This window comes from Erythrolamprus reginae, chromosome 11 (assembly GCF_031021105.1).
Source record: "Erythrolamprus reginae isolate rEryReg1 chromosome 11, rEryReg1.hap1, whole genome shotgun sequence".
Classification (NCBI taxonomy): domain Eukaryota; kingdom Metazoa; phylum Chordata; class Lepidosauria; order Squamata; family Dipsadidae; genus Erythrolamprus; species Erythrolamprus reginae.
Window position 1 is genome coordinate 16586875 of NC_091960.1, and position 21503 is coordinate 16608377.

The 21503-nt window shown below is 44.5% G+C and overlaps 1 protein-coding gene across 2 annotated transcripts in view; it reads right to left on the bottom strand.

Annotated features, from left to right (window-relative positions):
• PTPRU (protein tyrosine phosphatase receptor type U) overlaps positions 1-21503 on the bottom strand; it is a 558855-nt gene that overhangs the window by 198157 nt on the left and 339195 nt on the right. For both annotated transcript variants that reach the window (XM_070764504.1, XM_070764505.1), the window contains exons 9-10: positions 8079-8188; positions 3566-3767 (exon numbers count right to left, since the gene is read on the bottom strand). In XM_070764504.1, the coding sequence (XP_070620605.1) occupies positions 3566-3767; positions 8079-8188 (312 nt within the window). The remainder of the gene's footprint in view (positions 1-3565; positions 3768-8078; positions 8189-21503) is intronic.

Below are 21503 nucleotides of genomic sequence, written 5' to 3' on the forward strand. Positions count from 1 at the left end.
GGGATAAAACTGAACAGGGAAAAATAACAAGCTAGAAGAGATAATGAAGCTCTCCCATCTTTCAACTCACTTTCACATCTCAGTGCTGAAATGCCTTGTTTAACTGCAATCAGAGTAAGTGTAAATGGCATCCAAGAGAGGAAGAGCTTTCTGAAACTATTTTAGTTACTCAGAAAGATATTTAGAGCAGTAGTAATGAGGAAGATGCTTTGGGTGTTGGCCTAGATGGGCATCTGAGAAGACTAAATGAAAAGGAATGTAAACCACATCTCTAGCTCCCACCCACCCCCACCCACCCCTTTTATTAGCATACAACGTAACATGCTCATTATATATTTCCAACCATGGCAACTTTAAGACGTATGGACTTCAACTCTCAAAATTCCTCAGCCAGTCAGGCTGGCTGGGAAATTCTGGGAATTGAAGTCCACATGTCTTAAAAGTTGCCAACATTGGGAAACCCTTGCATAGACTATACAGTGTCAAAATATTTTTCAGCACAGTCCTCACTAGCATGCTAAGTATCAGATGGAAGCCGTATGGTGAGGTGCCAATATTACAAAAACACATCAAAATCCTAGTATTCCAATGCCGAATTTCTTCTCAATTTTTAAAAAACGATTTACCTTTAACTGGAAGGGTGGTGGTGGAGATTGTTTGGTATTCTTTTCTCCATCCCACACCCTACTCCTTAAGGAGAGAACATCTTGTTGAAATCCTTATGGGTGAATTTATTATTGTTATCATTATCGTTATCGTTATCGTTATTTATTAGATTTGTATGCCGTCCTTCTCCCAAGACTCGGGGCAGCTCACAGGATACAAAAACAACACAACTAATCTAATTAATTAAAAATTACTACTAAAATCCCATATATATTAAAATCAGTCAGCCAATTCATTCACAACACATCTCAAATTAAACATCTCAAATTAATACTTATTTGGGATGAGATGTCCAGGATTGGGTCTCAATGTTGTACTTTCACAGCACAAGTAGGCTTCCTAAATCCTAAGTGAACACTTCCCATAGATTAGAAATGAGAAAAGCCACAGAGGATGTTGAGTGCAATTTGGAAAGTGAGGGTAGCAATGCTTTCCTCTGAAAACTTCACCTGGAAACCTTATGTCCTACCTTGGAATCCCTTCCTGATCATCCTAAGGCAGTGATGGCGAACCTTTTTTGGCTCAGGTGCCAAAAGAATGTGTGTGCGTGCGATAACTCATGCGTGTGTGCCCACACCCATAATGCAATGCCTTCACCCACCACGCATTTGCACATATCTCACTGAAGCCTCCAGACTTCCAGTTGGCCTGTTGGATCGTTTTTCATTGTCCACAGGCTTCAGGGGGCTTTCGAAACCCCCCTGAACCCTGGGCAGCATCCTCACGCGTGCTGAAGCTGACACAGGGCAATGCCTCGCGGGCCCTCAGATATGGCTCTGTGTGCCACCTGTGCCCTTGTTATTTATTATTAAACCCCATTGCTTTCCCCCCCCTCCTTTCTCTCTTTCCCTCCTTTCTCCCACTTTCTGGGGTGCTTCTCCACCGCTCCCCACCCAAGTCCAGCCCCCTCGCCTATTCCTTCTGCCATCTTTTTTTATCACTGTCTCCTTCTGGGGGCTTCTAGAGCCTGGGGAGAGAGAGAGAGTTCATGCCAGTTGCCCCCCCACCTTTAGCCAGCTGCCGGGCTTGCTGGCTGGATCTCCTTCCCTCTCCTGATCCTCCCCTCCTCTGTCTCCTCATTTTATTGCCCCATGTGTTGTGCAAGGAAGCAGATTTGCTAAAGAGATCCACTTGCGAAGGCAGCAGGGAAAGGAGGAGGAGGAGGAGGTGGAGGAGGAAGAGGAGGAGGAGGTGGTGGAGGAGGAGGAAGAGGAGGAGGTGGAAGAGGAGGAGGAGGAGGTGGTGGTGGAGGAGGAAGAGGAGGAGGAGGTGGTGGAGGAGGAGGAAGAGGAGGTGGAAGAGGAGGAGGAGGTGGAAGAGGAGGAGGTGGTGGTGGTGGAGGAGGAGGAAGCGCAGGAGGCGGAGGAGATGGTGGTGGTGGTAGAGGAGGAGGAAGAGGAGGAGGAGGAGGAGGTGGAGGAGGAAGAGGAGGAGGAGGTGGTGGTGGAGGAGGAAGAGGAGGAGGTGGAAGAGGAGGAGGAGGAGGTGGTGGTGGAGGAGGAGGAAGAGGAGGTGGAGGAGGAAGCGGAGGAGGAGGAGGTGGTGGAGGAGGAAGAGGAGGAGGAGGTGGAAGAGGAGGAGGTGGTGGTGGAGGAGGAGGAAGTGCAGGAGGCGGAGGAGATGGTGGTGGTGGTAGAGGAGGAGGAAGAGGAAGAGGAGGAGGTGGAAGAGGAGGAGGTGGTGGAGGAGGAGGAGGAAGAGGAGGAGGTGGAGGAGGAAGCGGAGGAGGAGGAGGTGGTGGAGGAGGAGGAAGAGGAGGAGGAAGAGGAGGAGGAGGTGGAAGAGGAGGAGGTGGTGGTGGTGGAGGAGGAGGAAGTGCAGGAGGCGGAGGAGATGGTGGTGGTGGTAGAGGAGGAGGAAGAGGAAGAGGAGGAGGAGGAGGAGGTGGTGGAGGTGGAGGAGGAGAAAAGGGAGAAAGAGGAAAGGAAAGAGACGAGGGAAAAGGAAAGAAAGAAGAACTGGGAGAAGGAGAAAAGAAAAGAGGAGACTTCACTCTCCTCTTTTGCTGTCGGCTGCTTCCTCTTCTTCTCCTCTTTTCTTTTCTCCTTTCAGTTGCAGTCACGGAGGAAAGGGAGGAGGAGGAAAGGAAGGAGGCGAGGGAAAAGGGAAGAAAGAAGAACCCTCGCCTGCCCTCAGATATGGCTCCGCGTGCCACCTGTAGCATGCGTGCCATAGGTTCGCCATCACTCTCCTAAGGGATATTGCTATCACTGAGCAATACACAAACTGCAAGGAATTGGTTCCCATATGAATTGCAATACCAAACTTGAAAGAACAAGGGTGAGAAGCTGTCAAGCTTACCCTGCACAAATGCCCCAGGAAGGAAATAATATGCAACAGGTGAGAGACTCTGAACAACCCAGCCTGAGCCCAGAAACAAGTTCAGGACAGGTGAGTGCTTGGTTGAAAGAGCATCGAGGAACTGAAGGGCTGTGGATTAGACTTGGAATTTGAAAAATAAAAAAATACTAGAGGAAGGCAAGGCATTTTTTGTACCGTTGCCAAGAAACCCAATGCATGACTGCATGGATGCACTCATGAAGCCATCAGGGGTCAAGCTCGATTTGAATACTTGTCCTTAACTCCAAGGAACAAAAAGGAAGGGGATACAAAGAAGGGGCAAAAAACACCCCAGCAACAATTGAGAAGCAAAGCAGAAAGTGCAAATGAATCAATCCAAGTGCAACTGATGAGGGAAGAAGATCTGGTGGAGTTAATTTCCTCTATTTCAGAAGCTGGTGTGGAACAGTTAAATAAGGCTTGACCCCAAAAACGGGTTTGTTTTTTTATCAGAAAACCATTTATATCCACTATCTGCAAAGTGGAGAAATCAAGCATCCAAACTCTCCTTAATTCTGAACAGGGAACAACATGTCGCCAAAAACGAATGCCAACTTACCTGAGATGTTGGTGGTGATCTCGGTCAGAGCAGTTTGACCGAAGCCCTTGCCGGTTCTTGCTCTGACTGAAAAAAGGTAAGTTGTCCCAGGATGAAGGTTGGAGAAAACATGGTAAGTTTCATTTCGGAGCTTGGAGACGGTGCGTCGTGGGCCAGGCACATTGACTGCGGGGTCAAAGGATTCAATGCTCTGGTAGCTGATCTAGGATAAAGGGATATGCTTTAAGACGTCATCAGAATGCAGGAAATTGTGATTTATTTATTTGTTTGTTTCTTTATTTATTCTTTATTTATTAGATTCTTATGCCGCCCTTCTCCTGAGACTCAGGGCGGCTAACAACAAGCAAATGTGAAGCATACAAGAAATCTAATATTAAAACACTCTAAAAACCTCAGTACTAAAAACATATAAAAATCTAACTTAATTTATATTCGAAAACCCCAATTCATTTAAAACCAAACATCCACATTCATCCTGTCATATTCGATCACAGTAGATGTTAAAATTCAGTGTCCCCAGGCCTGTCAGCAGAGGTGTGTTTTTAAGGGGAGGGGAGGGGCAGTATGAATCTCCAGAGGGAGTTGATTCCAAAGAGCCGGGGCCGCCACAGAGAAGGCTCTTCTCCTAGATCCCACCAGATTGCATTGGCTGGCTGATTTATTATTATTATTATTATTATTATTATTATTATTATTATTAATAATAATAATAATAATAATAATAATAATAATAATAAGATTTGTATGCCGCCCCTCTCCGTAGACTCAGGGTGGCTCACAACAGTGATAAAACAATATACAATACCAAATCTAATATTAAAGTCTAAAATAACAATTTTACATTAAAAACCTAAAAAAAAACCTTATATAAAAAGCATATACACAAACATTCCATACATAAAACTACATAGGCAAGGGGAGATGTCTCAGTTCCCCCATGCCTGACAGCAGAGGTGGGTTTTAAGAAGTTTACAAAAGGCAGAAGTTTATCTGCTTGTTGAATTTATATAGCCTCTCCCTTATATGAACTATGTTCCAGTGCTATTGTCAATTATTGCCAATGATACGGAAAGCCTATCTTGTCATTATATTGACCAAACATCCTATTCTTCTTTTCTATTTAAGTCTAAAGGTTACTTGCTCTACTCTCTGTGTATCTAGGGTAAAGGTTACTTACTCATCCAGCTCTTCTATTGTTCTAGCTAAGAGTAAAAGGTTAAATGAACATTCATTTTCTTGTCAAACTATTTACTAAGTCCGCACTACTATTACTACTAGTTTTTTTCTTATCATTCCTATCACCCATCTCCTCCCACTTATGAATGTATGACTATAACTTGTTGCTTGTATCCTTAAATTTTCTATTAATATTGATTGTTTCCTCATTGCTTATTTGACCCCTATGACAATAATTAAGTGTTGTACCTCATGATTCTTGACAAATGTATCTTTCTTGACAAACGTACACTGAGAGCATATGCACCAAAGACAAATTCCTTGGGTGTGCAATCACACTTGGCCAATAAAGAATTCTATTCTATTCATGTGCTCACCTGCTTGCTTGATATGCTCTATCCGTATACCATTACATCTGTTACTAGTTAGCTATCTTTGGGGTAAGTCAGTCATTGTAATTGTGTACACAAGAATTTTGTTATAAAAATAAACAGCAAGTCCTGAGCAAGACAGATCTCTGAACCCAAAGAGAGAGATCTGAACGGCATATTCAGAAAGAACAGTTCTCTGAACAACAGAGGCATCGTGCCCAGAGAGGTCTTCCTAGCTCGGAAATGCTTTTCTCAGAAAACCATGTCTCCATGCCTATGATTCCTACATTCCAGATGTGGCTTCAAGCAGGACTATATATTGCAACACAGCATGAACCAATTTTTTTTTTTTAAAAAAAACAAATCTTTGCACAAGAAATGTGCAAGACTGGGGCAAATTTAACTTAGCATTTTTCTTCCTGATGACGATTTTTCTATGGGTAGGGTATTATTTGGTAGAGGGGAATATTCCATCAAAAGCAAGAATCTGCACAGGACCCAGAGTGGCTCTCGGCCAAGCTAACTGATCATCACAGCAAGAGATGTAGAGAACTTTTCGGATACAGCCAGGGAAACAGATTGCATCCTGCCGTTGAGACAATAGACTTGGAAAGAACTATAAAGTTGCCCTTAATTGTCAAGACTATTAAAGAAAGAGAGAAGGAAGAGAAAAAGGTTTCCTGAATTACAATAGAACCTATGCCAGTTCTCCGAGAGGCAGCCTTCAGCCTGGCGGGGAAGAGCTGTGCAGATAAGCATCAAGCTTTCTCAGTCGGCAGTTTCCGCGCTCCAATAATTTTTGTTGATGCCAGAGAGGGCAAAGGCATGGGATAAAAAGCCGAATGAGGAAAGGGAGGTTTTGCCTGGCTGCGTTTGGGAGAAGCCAAAACACACGCAGAGACAGGCCTATTCAAAAAACTATCTGACGACAATAATGAAGCAAAGAAAAGACGCTCCGCTCGGCACCTGGCTGAGAATAACAGAAAAGCCAATCAATTATTGCCATGCTTGCCTGACAGACAAAGCCCACCCCGATCATTGTGCAAGTCCTTGAAGCTGAAAGGCAGCTTCTGTCCACCTTCCCAGGCATTTACCTGCCATTAATGCTTAAGAGATCCCTTTCTATGAGAAGGAACGGCAGAATCTGAGGCCGGTGTGAAAAGTGGGAACAGCCTACAACACACATGCGTGCCACAGGTGGCATATGGAGCAATATCTTCCGGAACGTGAGCCATTGGCCTAGCTCAGCTCCAACACGCGTGTGTGTATCGGCCACCTGATTTTCAGCTTGCATGGAGACCCTGGAGGGGGTTTTCGGCTTTCGGGGGGCCTCCAGGGTAATGGGGCAGGGCATTTTTGCCCTCCCCAGCCTCCAAGGAAGCCACTGGAACCTGGGGAGGGTGAAACACGAGCCTACTGGGCCCATCAGAAGTTGGGAAATCAGCCGTTTGTGGCCTCCAATGGGGGCGAGGGAGGCTGTTTTCACTCTCCTCAGGCATTGAATTATGGGTGTAGGCACTTGTGCATATGAAATAGCGTACATGCACAGGCTTTCGGCACACGAGGGAAAAAAATATGCTGGCTGTATTAAAAAGTGCTATTGCTGACATGTTGTAAGCCATCCTCAGTCTAAGGAGAAGGGCAGCATAAAAATTGAATAAATAAAATAAATAAATAAAAATAAAAGGTTCGCCAACACTGGCTTAGAATCCCTATGTTCAAACAAGAGAATTAAGTCCAACCTCCCTTTAGTACCATTGACCCTTACCTAATTCTAACTGGGTGCCAACCGGGGTTGGGCAGCAAGTGGAATGGCATGGAACATCATTCCACCGGTGGAAATGGACCTGTGTGCACATGCCCATCACTCCTGGCCATGCATGTGCACACGTGCCGTGCACATGAGATTTGGCTTCCGCGCATGTGCAGAAGCTGAATCTCACCATTCCAACCAGCAGCAACAGTGTCCCCTGCTAGGTGAGCCCAGAGAGTGCGACGCTCATCTGGCGGGTGTGAGGTGCCTCTGCTGCTGCTGGGGCCAGCCGGCAGCCATGGGGATGGGTCTTGTGAGGCGGGGCAGTGGCGGCAGCTGTCAGTCCCGGCCGGAAGCCACCATCAGTAAAAATTCCTCCAGGGTGGGCCTGGTGGGCGGGCGTGGCTGGCGGCTGGCAGAACAGCAGCCAGGGCGAGAAGCTCCATATGCGGCGCCTGGCCACCTGCTACATCGGTCACCTCTCCGAGCTGCTTGTCACGCTGGCTCAGCCAGGAGACACGCCCACCACCCTGCCTGCTCAAGCCACCCCACTTCCACTCTGGCGGTGCTTGGGCAGCTCAAGCAGGCACAGCACCTGGCCATCTGCTACATCGGCCACCTCTCCAAGCTGCTTGGCCAGAAGATGTGCCCGCTACCCCGCCTGCTTGAGCCACCCCACCGCAGCTTTTTAAATAATTTTTTAATAAATGTAAATTCCATTCAAGCTTAACTTCTGATGCCTTTATAAACATGTCCAGGTAGTCTTCTTGGCCCCAATACAAAAGTACTTTGCCATTGACTTCCTTCAATATCTTTCTTCAACATCCCTGGGATTTTCTGTCATTTGGCCATTCAGATAGTGACCACCATCCAACTTTACTTAGCTTTATAAGATCAGCCAAGGTCAGTCTGTACTTTACTTAACTGGAATGCAAGATACGTATATGCACCCAAGGTAATAGCATCCTATTAAAACTGGCATTCTCTCTTACCTTTCATTTAGAATAGAGCGTCTCTCCCGAGATCGTCATTGTTATAGCATATGCATGTGACATCTCTAAGCAAGAATTCACTTATACTTCCAGGCTATTGTTCATCCGCATAGAAAATGTCAATTAATGCATTAGCAAGAACCTTCTTTTTCTGACTTTGGCAGAAGGATAAGTGAGATAAGGCACAATAACCATTTCCCCAAAACGATCTTACGGCATACCTCATATTGCGTTATGAGACCGTTGGGTTCCACCGGCTCCTCCCATTTCAGAAAAATCATGTCCTCCAGGGGGGTGAATGTGAGGGATTCTGAAGCGATGCCTCCAGGGACTTGAAGGAGTAAATGGAAGAGAGAGAAAGAGAGAGAAAGAATATAGAATGAGAACACATTTCTTGCTCCTAAAATCAACAAGCAGTGGAGGAAAATCAAATGAAACTAAAACTGGGAACAACATGAAAAGAACCGTAAGCCAATCCTGGCGATGTTCAAAATTGCATCCCGGTTTACCTAAGTGAAGGCTATTTACTCGTCTTGAATCCAAGTTTTTAAATCTATGCTTTTTTTCACATTTTTCATGAGCAGGCAGAAGATGAATTTTGGAAATGCATTTTCTGTGTTCAACCTTATTGATTTATGCATTATATCAATTTATACAGCCACCCTTCTCAAATATAGGATTCTGAGCCACTCACGAGCCATTAAAAGCAATATAAAACAGCAAAACACCACAAAAATTCTCATTTAAAAACAATAAAGATTCTTAAAAACATAAAAAGAAAGCAGGCACAAAAATCAAGCGTAGCCAAGGTGAGTGAATTTTCAACTTCATTGTACAGAACTGAGCTTATAACATTTTTTTAATACATTTAGATACTGTCATATCTTCAACCAGACATTTTGCAAGGTTTTAGACATGGACAGAGACGCATAGCAATTTAACACTTATGACTGTCCAAATCATGTGCATTTAATTCTTCCATTCCATTGTCTTTAATGTCTTTTAAAAAATACTAAAATGGAACATATTTTTGTGTGATGCTTCCCCTTAGAGGTATAGCTTTAATATGCCGTTGAATTTTCATCCCAAAGGTGCTTTTTCAAAAGACAATTGGACAATGTTTATTTATTTTATTTTATGTATTTAATTGAATTTATATGCCTCCCGCTCCCTGAGGACTCCGGGTGGCTTACAATAATAATTATAAAACAATAAAATCAGATTAAAACCTTTCATAATAATTATTTATTTAACTGAATTTATATGGTGAAAGAACATATCTTTATACTGTGCAAACAGTTGTATTAATAGTGAAATAATAATAATAATAATTATTATTATTATTATTATTATTATTATTATTATTATTATTATTATTTAGACTTGTATGCCGCCCTCTCCGAAGACCCGGGACAGCTCACAAAATACAGTACAAAAAAACAATACATATACAAATCTAATAGTTAAAACTAAAATCCCATTACACTAAAAAGCAGTCAATTTGCTTCTTCTCCAAGAAGCTTCTTCAGTTCAGTTCTTCTGTCAGAACTGAAAAGGTTTCTTGGATGAGAAGTGAAATGGCTTCAAAACAAAACACAATGGAAACTGCAATTTAATGTTTCCAAATGTAAAATAATGCACTTGGGGAAAAGGAATCCTCAAGCTGAGTATTGCATTGGCAGTGCTGTGTTAGCAAAAACTTCAGAAGAGAAGGATTTAGGGGTAGTGATTTCTGACAGTCTCAAAATGGGTGAGCAGTGTGGTTGGGCAGTAGGAAAAGCAAGTAGGATGCTTGGCTGCATAGCTAGAGGGATAACAAGCAGGAAGAGGGAGATTGTGATCCCCTTATATAGAGCGCTGGTGAGACCACATTTGGAGTACTGTGTTCAGTTCTGGAGACCTCACCTACAAAAAGATATTGACAAAATTGAACCGGTCCAAAGCTGGGCTACAAGAATGGTGGAAGATCTTAAGCATAAAACTTATCAGGAAAGACTTCATGAACTCAATCTGTATAGTCTGGAGGACAGAAGGAAAAGGGGGGACATGATCGAAACATTTAAATACCTTAAAGGGTTAAATAAGGTTCAGAAGGGAAGTGTTTTTAATAGGAAAGTGAACACAAGAACAAGGGGACACAATCTGAAGTTAGTTGGGGGAAAGATCAAAAGCAACATGAGAAAATATTATTTTACTGAAAGAGTAGTAGATCCTTGGAATAAATTTCCAGCAGACGTGGTTGGTAAATCCACAGTCACTGAATTTAAACATGCCTGGGATAAACATATATCCACTGTAAGATAAAATACAGGAAATAGTATAAGGGCAGACTAGATGGACCATGAGGTCTTTTCTGCCGTCAGTCTTCTATGTTTCTATGTTCTATAACCCTGACCTGGATAACTGAGAATCTCCATAGACGAACTTTCCCAATATTTACTGATTCTTCATTCAGGTCTTTTTTCCTAATACATACAGGTAGTTCTGTACATACAATCACAATTGACCCAAATTTTACGTTGCTAAACAAGACAGTTGAGTTTTTCCTCATTTTACAACCTTTCTTGCCACAGTTGCTAAGTGAATCATTGCAGTTGTTAAGTTAGTCACACAGTTATTAAGAGAATCTGACTTCCTGATGGACTTTGCTAATCAAAGGGTCACAAAATGTGATCACATGATCCCAGGACATTGCAACCATCATAAATACATGCAAGTTACCAAAGTGTCCAAATTTTTATCACATAACCGTGGGAATGCTGCAATGGTCTTAAGTTTGAAAATTTTTAATGTTTCATTGTAACTTTAATAGATCATTAAATGAATGGTTTTAAGTTGAGAAATACCTGTACATATTAAGAAGGTGATGAGCATCCATTGCTCTTAAAGACACAGAGTTTCATTCTCTCCTTAAGTAACTAGCATTAAATCAAACTCTTCTGGGTAATTTTCACTATTCCAATGTTCCTTTAATAAAAGAAGATTGTTGAGGAAATTGTCACATTGTAATGTGTCCCCATTTGTACTGTGTGTTTTTATGTGTAATTCAATATTTTTGCTTTACGCTTTCAATCCTAAATTAAGTTCAATTCTAAATCACAATTTGTGAATTAGACAATCCTGCAAACCACATCCATCCATTTCCATGCAAAGCATAACAGTGTTTACACAACTTTCCTGAATTCACACATACGGGTAGTGCTGGGCTTATGACCACAATCAAGCCCAGCAGTGAGACAAAATGAGTTTTATTTATTTATTTATTGGATTTGTATGCCGCCTGTATGTAACATGTAACAATCCAATACTAAAACAACTAAAAAACCCTTATTATAAAACCAAACATACATACAAACATACCATGCATAAATTGTAAAGGCCTAGGGGGAAAGAATATCTCAGTTCCCCCATGCCTCACGGCAAAGGTGGGTTTTAAGAAGCTTACAAAAGGCGAGGAGGGTGGGGGCAATTCTAATCTCTGGAGGGAGTTGGTTCCAGAGAGCCGGGGTCACCACAGAGAGGGCTCTTCCTCTGGGTCCTGCCAAACAACATTGTTTAGTTGACGGGACCCGGAGAAGGCCCACTCTGTGGGACCTAACTGGTCGCTGGGATTCGTGCAGCAGAAAGCGGTCCCGGAGATAATCTGGTCTGGTGCCATGAAGGGCTTTATAGGTCATAACCAACACTTTGAATTGAGTTTTGTCTCATTTTATGAATACTGCATTCAGTTTTGGTTTCCACGATGTAAAAAGGATGTTGAGACTCCAGAAAAGAGTGCAGAGAAGAGCAACAAAGATGTTTAGGGGACTGGAGGTTAAAATATATAAAGAATGGTTGCAGGTACTGGGTATGTCTAATTTAATTAAAAGAATGACTAGAGGAGACATGCTAGCAGTATTCCAATATCTCAGGGGTCTCCAAAGCACCTGAAAGTAAAATAAGACTCAATGGGTAGAAACTAATCAAGGAGAGAAGCAACGTAGAACTAAGGAAAAATTTCCTGACCATTAGAACTATTACCGTATTTTTCGCTCTATAAGACGTACCTGCTGATAAGACGCACCTAGATTTTAGAGGAGGAAAATAGAAAAAAAATATTTTGAGCCAAAAAGGGGAGAGGAAGAGAGGAAGGAGTGAAAGAAGGGAGTGAGGGAGGGAAGAAGGGAGGAAGGAAAAGGAAAGCAAGAAATGGAGGGAGGAAAGGAAGGAAGGAAGGAAGGAAAGAAAGAAAGAAAGAAAGAAAGAAAGAAAGAAAGAAAGAAAGAAAGAAAGAAAGAAAGAAAGAAAGAAAGAAAGAAAGAAAGAAAGAAAGAAAGAAAGAAAGAAAGAAAGAAAGAAAGAAAGAAAGAAAGAAAGAAAGAAAGAAAGAAAGAAAGAAAGAAAGAAAGAAAGAAAGAAAGAAAGAAAGAAAGAAAGAAAGAAAGAAAGAAAGAAAGAAAGAAAGAAAGAAAGAAAGGGGGAAGGGACAGGAACAGAGGAAGGAAGCAAGGAAACTTATGAAAGGGGAGAGTAAGAGAGGAAGGACTGAAGGGAAGGAGGGAAGAAGGTAGGAAGGAGAAAGAAAAGAAGAAATAGAGGAAGGGAAGGTAAAAGAGAGAAAGAAAAAGAGCAAGAAAGAAAGAAAGAAAGAAAGAGAGAAAGAAAGAAAATGAAAGAGAAATAAAAATAGAGAGGGGGAATGAAAGAAATGGAATGAGGGAAGGAAGGAGAGAAAGAAAGCAAGAGAAAGAAAAAAGAATGAAAGAGCAAGAGAGCAAGAGAGAAAACGAAAGAAGGAAAGAAAGAAAGAAAGGCAACTTCAAAGAAAGGCTCACTGAGCATCTCTCACTCTCTCTCTCTTTCTATCCCTCTTTCTTTCTTTCTCTTCCTTTCTCTCTCCTCTTTCTTTATCTCCTCTCTCTCCCTCCCTCTCTCTTTCTCTCCCCCCTCTCTCCCCCTTTCCCTCTCTCTTTCTCTCTCTCTCTTGCTATCTCTCCCCCCTCTCCCTCTCTCTCCCCCCTCTCCCTCTCTCTTTCTCTCTCTCCCTCTCTTACTATCTCTCCCCCCTCTCCCACTCTCTTTCTCCCTCTCCCTCTCTTTCTCTCTCTCCCCCTCTCTCTTTCTCTCTCTCTCCCCCTCTTTCTCTCTCTTCTCACTTTCTCTCTCTTGTTTCCTTTCTGTCTGGGCAGATGGCTGCCTTCTGCCTTGGGGCGCGATTCGCCCCCTCTCCTCCTCCGCCGCCGCCTTCTGCCTTGGGGCGCGATCCGCCCCCTCTCCTCCTCCGCCGCTTCCTGCCTTGGGCGAGCAATCCCGGAGTCCGAGACTGTGTGGCTTTGCGCCATGAAGAGGAAACGGCTCCGGCAGCAGGGAAAAGTCGGCCATTTTCTCTTCATGGCGTAAAGCCACCCTGTCCCGGACTCCCGGATTGCTCACCCAAGGCAGGGGGCGGCGGAGGAGGAGAGGGGGCGGATCGCGCCCCAAGGCAGAAGGCGGCGGCGGAGGAGAGGGGGCGGATCGCGCCCCAAGGCAGAAGGCAGCGACGTTGGAGAGGGGGCAGATTGCGCCCCAAGGCAGGAGGAGGCAGCGGAGGAGAGGAGGCAGATCGCGCCCCAACGCAGGAGATGGCAGAGGAGGAGAGGAGGCGGATCGGGCGGGCAATAGGGCAGCGTGGAGAAGCCAGGGGCGCATTTGGCCGGAGGCACCGTGGGGAGGCAGGGGCGGCCGTGGCTCCCTTTACTCCTACTGCCATACCTCCCCGCCCCCGCCCACCTCCCCGCGGGCTGGCAGGGGGATGGGGAGCGCACACCCGTGGAAAAGGGTGCTCGGGTGTATTTGGGGGTGCACGCCTGCTCACGGGCGCAGCTTACGGGGAACGGTGGGCCAGGCAGCAGCTAGCCAGCCAGCCGGCGGGATGGTGCTTCCGAATTCGCAGCCTCCCCCCCCCCCTCCCTGCCTGCATCTTCGCTCCATAAGACGAGGCTGATTTTTCATCCTACTTTGGGAGGAAAAAAACTGCGTCTTATGGAGCGAAAAATACGGTAATCAGTGGAACAGCTTGCCTCCAGAAGCTGTGAATGCTCCAACATTGGAAGTTCTTAAGAAGATATTGGATAACCATTTGTCTGAAGTGCTGCTGGGTTTCCTGCATAAGCAGGGGGTTGGGCTACTAGAAGATCTCCGAGGTCCCTTCCAACTCTGTCATTCTATTCTATTCTACAACTTTTCTTGCCACATTTGTTGAGTCAATCACTGTAATTGCTAAATGAGTAACAAAGTTGTTAAGTGAATGTTGACTTTGCTTATCAAATATCAATCTGTTGTCAATCATCCAAATGTAAATCAAGTGACCATGAGGTACTGCAATGGTCCTAAGTGCTAAAAATGCTCATAAGTCACTTTTTTTAATGCCATTGTAACTTTGAACAGTCACTAAACAAAGTGTTAAGTTAAAGATTACTTGTATTTTTAGTTTGCTTCTTTCCCAAGTATAATCTGTTTGCATATTACTTTGGAGTGTAGCTATTATGGTAATGTGCTCAGGGCATTGTGATTATTGCAATGCAATATCAGGTGGATTCTACCAATTCAACCTAGCAGAACCTCTATGGCGATTTTCTTTTCATATCATTAACTCAAGTGGAGCCCTGATATTGCTGAGAGTGTAATAGGAGAGTTTCCATCTTCCACATAGTTCACACACACCGTTTCTCTTACTGGACTTTTGAGATCCCCTGAACAAAAGATCATTTTAAAACTACGCATGGATCATTTGTTTATTTAATACATGTTTGGAATGCCTCCTGAAGGTGATGTTCATATAAAAATAATAAGAGTACTCATACATCAGAGTATGAAAAACAAAATTGGAACTCAGCCAGGCGAGCAAAGCTATATACTAAGCGTATAAAAGCAACATTAACCATCAAAAATTCAATGGCATCTCTTCAGCTGAAAAAAAAAAACCAAAAGAAAAAGAAGAGAGGGAAATAACTTTGACTTCTCTAGGGAAAAAGCATCATAACCCCCATACTTGTACTCAAAATATAAGTGGCTCATAAACTGGAAATTAAAAGAAGACTGTAACCTTATAGTGGTCTTACTCGAAAATTAATTCAATTGAAATCAATAGAAGTTACTTCAAAGAGAGCATGTTTAAACTGGAAACATTTATGGGAAACAAACCCATAACAAACAGTGAAACAAACAGCTTGAAGATCTTTGAGCTTTTTTACTATTTACCCAATTTAACTTAGGGCTGTGCAAAAAAATACATTTGGGTGAAGGGAGTTTCCCCTACTATTCCCATTCAGTTTCATTCAAAATAATTTATTTATTTAATCAATCAATCAGTTTGCATCATTGCCCATCTTAACAATGACTCTGAGTCTCTAACAATATTTCAGGTGGAGGCCTTGGTGAGCCTTGAGGTTTTTCTTGCAGACATTTTATTACTAAGCTATGTAACATCATCAGGTCCAGCACTGATGATATTACCTAGTTTGGTAATGAAATGTCTGCAAGAAAACCACTAGGCTCAGAGGACTCCACACTTCAACACTCAGTTACAAAAATTCTTTCTATTACTATTTCAGGTCCCATTCCCACGATGGTGAATATATTGGTGAAGTTTTCATGAGTGGACTACAACATTTTTGGACTCCATTTCTAAAAAGTAGCCAAGCACAGATCATCTTTGGGGAATTATTATTGTTGTTGTTGTTGTTGTTGTTGTTATTATTATTATTATTATTATTATTATTATTATTATTATTAATTAGACTTGTATGCCGCCCTTCTCTTTGACTTCATACAATTCCAACTATCTCTTATGTGTGGTTACAGTTAAGGGCAGCCATTCACAGCCCTACCACAACGCTAGTGGGGGGAGCGCGCATGCGTGTGCATCCTTCAGCTTCCTGTACATGTGCAGAGGCCGAAGCGTGTGCGCGTATCATTTTGACAATCCCGGTATTTCCTTGCTTCTGCCCCTGCGTGGAAGCAAGGAAATGGCGAGCGCGGCTACAGCAACAGCGGCAACTGGCCTCAGCTCTGGCCCCACGGCTCTACTCTCCTGCGCTGCAGCACGCATCTCTTTCCCAATGGGCCTGCAGGAGGGTCGACATTTTCATTTTCCAAAGATGGCTGCCTAATTCAGAAATGCTCAGCCTAGCGCCGCAACTCCAGAACATCTGACTGGAAGGCCTACCTTCGACCAGATCCGCCAGCCCCATTGGAAGGCCCAGTCCTGGCCCACGTTTCCTTCCCTTGCAGCATTTGCAGCCGGGATCCCAGGTTCCCTCTGCAGAAATCGGCCACTTGGCTGCTGCTGCTGGGCTCCATTACGGCTCCCTCTGGTTTGCCCTCCCCTTGGAGGCGCTGCTGGCCAGGCCTTCTCCTTCTTCTTGGAGCCCCTCTGTTTCCAAGCTTCGGCCCTCCCTTTCACTGCCCACGGGACTCCTATGGCGCTTGTCCCTTCCAAGCACAGGGTGGGCTCGGATGGCTCAGAGCTCTTTCACCACTGCCTCAGCTCCTGCCCAGGCTCCCGCCCCATCCGCCCAGCACCCACCTGGCTCTCCGTGGGCTTTCCTGGGCCCTGACTGGCCGAGGTCAGTGTCCTCCTTGGCACCTGAGAAGAGCCATGGACAGCGCTGCCAGGGTCCCAGAGGGAGCCCAGAGCCAGGCCAAGCAGAAGCGCACAGTGGCCAGCAGCTCGTGTGGTCCTCAGGCTCCCTCTGCTACCTTCCCCGCCACAGAGCAGCAGGGGTGGGGTATGGGACCTGCCGCCTGGCTGCCTGCGAGGGGAGCTGCTGGACTGGTGCCGCCGTGCTACCCACGCATCAACCCACATCAGGCCGCTAGCTGTTTGCAGGGCTCTCCCATGCTTCAGCATGCATCTGGATGCAGCGATGGGGCAGCTAAGCAAGGCAGTGCTGGAGGCCTGGCGTGCGGTGCACCAGTTTCCCCAAGTCCAGACCCAGACAAATCGGCTGTAGCAGCGGAGGGTGAGGGGAACAGACAGAGCGCCCCTCCGCTGAGCAACATTCTCCCTCTGACACTTCTGCACAAGTAAGAACACCTCCACCCACCCCCTTTCCTCATTCCATTCTGGACCGCTACATCTTACTTGTGCAGAAGTGGGCGAGGAGAAAGGAGGATCTCGCTCGGTGGAGGAGCACTCTGTCTGCTCCCCTCTCCCTCTGAGCAGCAGCTGATTTGGGCTCAGTGGAGAGTGGCGTCAGGCCGGGCCTCCAGCACTGTGCTCCCGAAGGCCATGAGTTGCTCGGGGCAGCCGCCATCACCGCTCCAAGAGAGCACAGCAGACTTCGCAGCCAGAGCTGGAGGGGGTTGCTGTTGCTTCTGGCTGGGGCAGCAAGATTCAGCTGCTGCACATGCACAGAAGCCGAATTTTGTACGCCTTGGGATTTCAGCAAAGATTTTGCTGATTCCAGCGCTTGAATGGCGCGCGCGTGGCATGTGTCCGCATGGTGGTGATGGAGTTGCGCACACAACTCAATTTCCACTGGTGGAACAGTGTTCCATGCCATCCCCCCGGCAGCCCATACCTGGGTGGTTATCATGAGCAGTGGTTAGAATGTAGTACTGCAGGCTACTTCTGCTGATTGCCATACAATTTGGCAGATCAAATCTCCCCAGGCTCAGCCTTCCGTGCTTCCGAGCTTCGTAAAATGAGGACCCAGATTGTTGAGGGCAATAGGCTGACTCTGTAAACCACTTAGAGAAATCTATAAACGCATTGTGAAGCACCGTATAAGTCTAAGTGCTATTGCTATAGGGCAGTGATGGCGAATCTTTCTTGGCTCGTGTGCCAAAAGAGTGCACACACGGACAAGAGCATATGTGTGCATGGCCACATCCATAATGCAATGTCCTCCTCCCACGCATGCTCATAACCCCCACGGTGTCCCTGCACATGTGCACAGGGCTCACTGAAGCCTCCAAATTTCCGGTATTGGTCCATTGGGATGTTTTTCACTTTCTGCAGGGTTCAGGGAAGCCTCCTGAACCCTGGGGATGTTGAAAAACAGCCCAACGGGCAAACCGGAAGTTCGTTTCTGAACCTCCGGTTGGCCCATTGGGCCATTTTTTGCCATCTCCAGGATTCGGGAGGCTTTCCTGGAGCCTGGGAAGAGTGAAAACAGCTGAAAATCAGCTGGCCAGGGTGCACATGCATGCTGGAGCTGACGTAAGGCAACGCCTCATGTGCCCTCGGATATGGCTCTGCATGGCATGTGTGCCATAGGATCACCATCACTGCTATAGGGTTTTTTTCAGATAGAGAAGAAGAGGCTTGGAAATTGCAAGAAGACAGATCACAAGAAAAGGAAAAGCTTTATGTTTCCATCTCAATAAAAAGCTGCCTCTTAATTCATGGTAGAATCTGGGCGACTGGATGGAGCCGACTGTTTAACTGGCCAGATTGTCCTTCCTGATGCCACATGGAGTTCACAACAAGTATTTTTTTTCTTTGCGCCCTAGCAAAGAAGCACCTGCCACTACATAGGATTCAACTATCAACCTTCCAAGTGGGAGCCCAGTTTCTTCACCCACTAGGGCAGCGGTCCCCAATCTTTCTGGCACCAGAGGACAATTTCGTGGAAGATAATTTTTCCACGGACTGAGGGAGGAGGAGGGGAATGGTTTCACATGCAACCTAGATGCTATGCATGTGCAGATGGAGCTTCACCCACTCGCCCACCACTTGCATGGCCCGGTTCTTGCATGGACCCCTCCATTAGGCCCCCACACCGCTCGAGATGTTTCCATCTCAATAGATTTCAAAAACTTCACCAAAACAAATCTAAAATTCTATGCTTGCAAGAACATGAGAAAAGATAACATCGTCTGTATTTAGGAAACCAGAATCTGTTATTTTTTTTAACACAATTTTCTTTCTTCAGCCATTCCTCCTAACAAGGCCCTAAGAAAAGAAAGTCAGCTCTCTTTCTGACCCCAAAGTTATTTTTTCCCCGTCCAAGTTTGTTCTCCTGCTCAAGCTGTTGTTAAGAAAAGAATCTGCCCAAGAAAATCTTGTGAACATCAATGCTCAGAAATGTCAAGGCCTTTCTGATCTCTCTTAACACTCTAAGAACTTTGGGATATCGGTCCTGAAGTGAAGAATGGAACTTTCATATCAAATAAGAAAGAACATGTTGAGAACAGAAATGTTAACATCCAAAGGGGAAAAAATCACACCATTCCATTACCTGAATGTGTTTGCATAATCCTGAGCACTTTGGGCTGATTACACCAGATAGAAACCCCTCTATTCCTCCGTAAATTAGCACTCAGACAAATATATGCCTGGTGGATCTGCAGGCAATTCTTGCTCATGTATATTTTATAAGAACTGCTTAATTCCATTTTTGCATATACCAAGGCAAACCACCTACTAACTAAAAGCAAAAGAGAAGCTATGGAAGATTGAGAGGGAAGATAACAGATCTTTTCCATAGCTGAAAAGTAACGAGATGTATTTCTGATGCTCAATCTCTGGTCCTGTTATTCCCATTGGATGATGTGTAATGATGATGAATAGCATGATGTAGTGTTATGGTCAAAAGGCATGCTTAAATAATTGATAGACCAACAGGATATGAGCAAGAGCAAAATATTTCTCCCCAAGTTGGTAGACCTTGAGCTTTTAATAAAATGAAGTGTGTATATTAGGGAATCCTGAAGTATCTACATTTTATGCTTCATCTCTATTCATCATTTTAAAAAGGTTTTGAGTCCTATAATAAAAAAACTAGGAAAATGTATGCTATAGAGCTGTTTCAACCCTTCTAGATAACACTCAAGCTAATAGGTTTTTTTTCTTTTATGATGACCCCTCCCCTTTATTTACTATTCTCAGAAGCCACGAGGCAAAAAACTTAAATTGGTTAATATTATGGAAGTCAGCCCTAAAGATTGTGAATTATTTTTGTTTATATGAAATGCAATGATAGAAACAAGCTTATGCACTGGAGACAAATTCCTTGTGTGTCCAATCACACTTGGCCAATAAAAAATTCTATTCTATTGTATTATATTCTATTATTTTCTATTCCAGCCCAGCCCAGCCCAGCCCAGCCCTGCCCTGCCCAGCCCATTTTCTTTCTAACATGCTAACTTCCTTGTTTATTTGTTTATTTATGTTTAATTAAAAGAGCTTTTAAATAAAATATGGCTTGCAAAAGCTTGCCAAATGTAGTTTTGGGAATTTTTCCAAACTCCTTTACTGGACATGGCCATTGGGATCATCTCTATTTTCTTCCATACAGCCAGCTGCTATATTGCATCTCTGTATTTCTGTTCATCCCTTGTGCTGTGTATGTGTGCACTGAGAAACTCAGAGCAGGCTGCATCCAAACTGTTGTGGGCTTTGAATGGAGCAATTGGCAGCGATCAGCATTTCTGCCCAATTGCCTCTCTTGTGTATTGATCCTCTTCCAAATTCCTTCCTTCCTTCTTTCCTTCCTTCCTTCACTCTTTCTTCCCTTCCTTCCACCTTCCCCCATTCCTTCCTTCCTCCTTCATTCTCTCTTCACTTCCTTCCTTCCTTCATCCCTCCTTCCTTCCTTCTTACCGTCCCTCCCTCCTCCCTTCCTCCCTCCCTCCTTCCTTTCTTCCTTCACTCTCTCTTCCCTTTCTTCCTCCTTCCCCCATTCCTTCCTTCCTTCCTCTGTCACTCTCTACCTTCCTTCCTTCTTTCCTTCCTCCCTTCTTCCATCCTTCCTTCCTTCTACCCTCCCTCCTTCCTTCCTTCCTTCCTTTCTTTCTTCCTTCACTCTCTCTTACCTTCCTTCTCCTTCCCTCATTCCTTCCTTCCTCCTTCACTCTCTCTTACCTTCCTTCCTTTTTCCTTCCTCCCTCCCTTCCTCCATCCCTCCTTCCTTCTCTTCCCCATCCCCAATCTATTCAATTCTGAATCTCAATCTTTTATTAGGTTCTTCGATATCATCAAATCTGTTTCAAAGATGTTTGATTTTAGAAGGATTATCCTGCCAATGGACAGGTGGAGTTGTCAGCCCTTCTAACATCCATTGTATTGTGAAGAATAAAAAGTCAGATGGAGGTAGAACTGAGCACCGAGGGGGATGTCTGGGAAAACACTGAAACCACGAACATCATTGCTTCTTGCTGTACTGGGGACTTTAAGCCAGACAGCGATTTCAAGGGACATTAACCAAGTTGTTATCTACTCTTTCGAATTTCTCTTAGATGTGATGTACCAGCACCTGGCTTTATGACTGCACAAACAAGCCAAACTCCATCAGGTAGGGCAGCCACTTACCATTAACCTGGGAATGTTTGCAACTAGCTATTCTGATTCTCCGGATGGGGTCCCAATGTAAATATACAATCTTAGGCAATTTGGCTGGATTATCAAAGCACCTTGCCTCCCTTATTATTGACAACCCACAATAATAATCATAACAGACAACGTCTCAGACAACAGACTTAACTGAAGATGTGCATTTATTGATTTAACAGAGAGTCTCCCCCTCTCAACCCCCAATTTCAAGGATGTCATTAAAGACAAACGGAGCAGACAATCATTTTGCAGAGAAAGCTCTGCATGGAAATTATCATCTGCCAGGCAGGCTTTACTGCACCCTCTAATTTTAGGTATTTACGTTGGTATTTACGTTCACCTTAGAAGG